This window comes from Lepisma saccharinum, chromosome 6 (assembly GCF_977018435.1).
Source record: "Lepisma saccharinum chromosome 6, izLepSacc3.1, whole genome shotgun sequence".
NCBI lineage: Eukaryota > Metazoa > Arthropoda > Insecta > Zygentoma > Lepismatidae > Lepisma > Lepisma saccharinum.
In genome coordinates, this window is record NC_139234.1 from 10,572,191 (window position 1) to 10,577,421 (window position 5,231).

Sequence of the window (5,231 nt, forward strand, 5' to 3'; positions counted from 1 at the left end):
CACTAGTCAGTTTCAACGGAATTCATCAAGTGGCCGCTAGCTATGGAACACGTACGTAGGAATATGTGGCACAGAAAAATAGTTCCGTAAGAAATACACAATAAGCATCCTCTTCGGTAGGTGCATGGAGCCAATCCATGTGATGCAGAACAGGAGAATGTACGTCTAATGATGAGATTAGTGTTCGATAATCAAAAGCTAGAAACGTGTGCTTTATTGATTAAAAAACGAGAATCTGTTGCATTTATATGCATTTTTATTAAGAACATTTGAAATTTAATAATTTGTAAAAATTATTGCATTCCTGCTGAGATCATAATATAAATAAATATCAAACCACATATTTAAACTTGCGCAAGATTTTCTTTCTCCAGTTCCTTTATACAACTCTTGACATTCTGATGAATACAAAAATATATTTGGTTCATCAAGCATTGTAAAGTTCATAAACAGAAGTACCACACATGAGACAGCTATACCACTTTTTGGCTTTTACATATCACTTGCTGTTCATACATAATTCTAGATCAATTTAAAAACATACCATCTGCATAGCTGTACATATTACCACAGCAACAATAAAATCAAGTTATTACATTTTTAGCTCTGTTAACACACATGCACGTGCAAAGTACCAGAACTTGGTAACAGTTTGTTATATTGGAGACACATTTCTTCATTTTTACAGAAGAAACTACTTACGGAAATGAGTTTCTCCAAGCTTTTCAACGTTCGTCGTGGTATTTTCTTTCATCGTGGAATATATTTGACCGGGAAATCATGTATTATTCAATAGAAATATCTCACAGACGCACAATTGCCATTGCTTTCGCTACGTGAACTGCATGCTGTGTACGTTTGATGACGTTAAGCCCCTGTCAGTGTTTCCAACCCCCTTTTTTTTCATTATGCTTGCCTAACCCAACCAAACCTAACCTTATTGGAAATGGTTCATGGTGCTATCCGCCGGTTACCATGCATAATGGTTCGTGGGGCTATCTGTCAGCTACCCAGGCTATCCATCAGCTACCCATGCATAATGTAAATTTTTCACACGTGACAGACATGATAGTAGGTATTTTTCGGTGAAGAAGGTTGGAAACACTGCATACCCACAACATGAGTCAAAATGTGCCCGCCATATTGTGTGTTACAGAAGCGAAGAAAGGAATCAAAAATCAATCTGTATGTGAAAAATTGTGTTTGTTTTCATGTATAAAGCATAATGGCACCTTGACCTATGTTCCGCAATACACAATTGGTAAGTACGAACCATGCGAAACACAAAATATCCGATTTTAATGTGTCTCCGATATAACGAACTGTTACCCAGACGTTTCTTGAGAACAATTTCAGCAATGTTGAGCAAATAAAAAACTGCTTACCACAACAAAATTGATTTGATCTTTTTACTCTTTTGTGCATGGCGTTTAAAAAGATACAAAAGCAATTACAGCATGTACATGTTTCTCTCTCTTCCAATCACTGAGCAGCATCACTAATGTCATGATGCAAATTTGGATTTAGTGCTAAGATCTATCATGTTTCAGTTACATCTGATAACCAAAATCAGTTCATGTTCATTTTGTAAAATAAAAGAATCTTCCTATTTCAAAAATACAAATTCACTTCCCACATGAACCTACACTTTAGAAGACATTGTATGTTTAAACATGAATGTTTATCGTGTAAAACAATCTTAATTTCACATAAACACCACAGTTCACTAGTCTACTGAATTCAACCTCTTTAGAAGCAATTCTCTCTCTCTGAGAACTCTCCATACTTGTTCCTTTTCTTTTTTGGAAAGAGGTGTCTTCTTCTGTTTGGCAGTTGTTGTCTTTCTGTATAAATCCATCACCTCCAAGTCTGTCTGATGAAACTTCCTCCTGTATTCTTGTCTCTTATGTTCATGTTGAGCCAATTTTAGCAGCATCCTTAGCTGCTGAAGATTATGATTAGAGATAATTGCAAGTTGATTTTGGCATCTCCTTAACTCATTTAAAATTTCGTCATCAGCTTGGTCCTTTGATGGTTCAACTGGTTCTAGAATGCCCTGTTCTTCAAGTTCTCTTTTTACCCTGTTTTCAAGTACATCCATATCCACATTTGATGAAGTATTTTCATCGTCATTCTCAGTATCTAAACACTCTTGTTCAGAGTTCATTATATTTTCATTTATCAGTGCTGAAACTAGTCTTTGAGACAGTGGGCCAGCTGTGCATTTTGAACTTCTCTTGTTTAAATACTTCAACTTTGCAGAAACTTCACATGATTGTTTTTGTTTTTTTCCGCCATGAACAGACACTTCTTCATGTTCTTCCAACTCTTCTTCAGCCCACTGTAAAGTATAATGCTGTCCAAGAACAGGAATTTTCTGGTATTCTGCATCATGTTGATGAGCAAGAATTTGGTCTTCCAGCAGTTTCAAATCTTCTGAGGTTATTTCAGCAAAAAATGATTCTATGCTGGCCCAGAATTTATTTGGTGTGTCATTTTTGGGAAGAACTATTTTTGGCACTTCTGGTTGAGGTATACCTGGGAGTTTTGCATCCAATATGTTAGTTCTACCTACATCTGGCAATGAAACACCATTTACTGCTTGGATTTTCGATGATGGCTGTTGTAAGTCTCGAGTTTTCCCCGTTACTTCTTTCAATTTCTTGACTGGTCTGTCTTCCTGTCTGCTTCTCTTACGTGGCGAGAATGATGGCTTACCAACCAACACTTTCCCTTTCTTATCCTTCTTTTCACCAATAATGTTCAAAGTTTGTATTTCCCCCTGCAATGCACGCATTCTGACAGCAACAGAGGAAAGAAGAGCTTCCAACTCCAACTGCAAAGTATCAAGATCTTCCATACTTACTCCTTCTTCTTCCATACGACTCAGCACTGCTGTGTAACGAGGTAGGAACTTAACGTTGTCTAAAGTTTTCAGCTGAGGAAAAGTTAGCACACATTCCTTAGCGTCATTTTCTATCACTGGGTGGTTTGGTTTTGCACTGTCTTTGTCTTTCCTAGGTGTTTGTTTTCTTTTGCCTGCCATTACACAGCTTTTAAATTATTTGCAACTAAAACCTTTAAAAACTTAATCAAGCTGGCTACACATGATTTCTTCTACATCCCGAGCAAGGCAATTGACGATGTCTCAAGCTCTCCGTACAATATTTAATCTGTGCCTTCGTATTGTTCCTCTTCTTTTGTGGCTCACACCGTTACTGTTCTTCTCTTACTTTCCTTTTGTTGTTATTCTTTTCAAAAGAATGCAAGAAAAACAGAAAAATTACGTTCACAAACATTCCATTCCTTGTCAGGTCAGTTGTCACAGTTCCTTGTTTCGTTCCGTCAACAAAAGACTTTCGACTTTGGAATGGCGATTTCCGACAGACAAGAAAAGACTGTCAACATTTTATGTCGAATGCAATTTTCACAATTTAAGGCTTTACTGTTGAGTTGGTCCGTTAAATCAAGCACGTATCCAAGGGGTGCCGAACAACGACATCCAGGTCCGTAGCCAGGCAGGGGTCACCGGGTGCTGAGCCCCCCCCCCCCCGCACTGCCGTCCCCCCATCTTGACATTAGGTTAAACTATTTTGTATAATTTTTTTGCAGCGAAGAGCAAAAATGTACACATAAGATATTATTTTGCTCACAACTTGTGACGCATTTCACTATTTTCTCAAAGTTGGTTATTGACTAACCTGTGGTAACCAGGGGCGGCGCCAGAGGGACGCGAAGGGGAGCTTGCGCACCCCATATTTTTCTTCTGCACGCCCTTCAGCACCCCCTATTCAAAACCTATGTTGAAAACATCAACTCTTACAGTTGTCATATGTCGTAGTCACATCGAGCGCCCGAATGTCAGGTATTGTAGTGAGACCGCTGTTATTGTATGCAACAGCCAAGCATTGAAAGAGAACAAGCCGCATACATTTCCCTGTATTGGCGGCATTCTCTATAAAGAACAGAGGCCGTTGTCTTTTCTTTCGTCAGTATTGTTGTTAAGAATTGTTTCTTCTTATATTTTAAGTGGCCTGTTTGCGTTTCTCGATATTTGCCTGCAGCTCAGTGAGTTCTTTTTTTTTTGGGGGGGGTATTGTTGTTAAACGGTTTTATTGGCCGCTTACTTGTTGTTCCTCTTTTCTCCAAGTCGCACTGGGACAAAAATTTCAGCTGCTTTCAAGATATCAGGTCGTGCAAGTTGTATCGTGACGGGTAGTTTACCTATTTTTAAGTTCTATATGTTCACGTAACATGTTTAGTAAAGTACCATTTCAGCTTTGGCTGAATTTCTGCACAATGCTGGACATTTTGTTAGTGTTGTAAATCCTTATTGTATTAAATCTTATGCAAGGAAGAAAACGCCATATTGTAGTAGATACGATAATCAGAAAATTTACCAAAACCAAGGGCTCGTTCGAGGTATCCAAAGTTCGCGAAGACATGTTACAGTTCGTAGATGGGGATAGTGCGGCAGAAGGGGATTTTAACAAAGATGGTGTGGTGTGGCCCTGCATTTCGCATTTTGTCCTGACACCGAAGCATCTTGGGCAGACGGCAGATAGCCAGCAGCGCATCCACAGGGGAGTATTTAACCCCCCTACTTTGGTCTGAAATAAATTCCTTGGGGGGACATTGAAGTAAAAAAAGCAAGGCTAGCAGAATCTAAGAGTATCAGGACAAAATGATACTCAAGATGAAATTAGTGTTCATGTACTTGTTCATTTTTTCTTCCAGAAAGCCAAGAGCTCCTCTGGGGTGGGGGCAGAGAGAGGCAATTGCCATCCTCAATTTCAAATTTTATGCAAATAAAAAAAAATTACATTTCGTAAACATTTTTTCATAAATTTGTAAAAGTTCAGAGCCGTAGCTATGGGGCGGAGAACAATCTAAATTAAAACGTTATAAAAGAGAGAATGCTGCGGCCTATTAAATTAATATTGTTTTCAGTTTGCAATAATTTCGATGTAAAAATTTTCTGGCGAGCGAAGCGAGCAATATATCATTCTTTCCTGTAATGCATTGTAAATTACCAGAGAGAGAAGTATGTACTTCAGACTGTTACTGCTAAGCAGTTTGGTCTTAAATGCATGAACAATTGTTTGGACGAAAAGGAGCGCGCACATTTGAGAGATTTATATCATTTTTGCTGTTGGTTTGTTATGAGGCGGATGAATTCATTATGTAATGCATTCAAATAATATGTTATATATATGTATTAAAGAAACTTT

At 38.2% G+C, this 5,231-nt stretch overlaps 1 protein-coding gene across 1 annotated transcript; it reads right to left on the minus strand.

Annotated features, from left to right (window-relative positions):
- Positions 1–238: 238 nt before the first annotated feature.
- Positions 239–3,335, minus strand: LOC145988562 (transcriptional adapter 3-A-like). Its single transcript, XM_083123502.1, has one exon. The coding sequence runs from the start codon at positions 3,044–3,046 to the stop codon at positions 1,727–1,729; it is 1,320 nt and encodes a 439-aa protein (XP_082979628.1). The 5' UTR covers positions 3,047–3,335; the 3' UTR covers positions 239–1,726.
- Between the last annotated feature and the right edge of the window lie 1,896 nt (positions 3,336–5,231).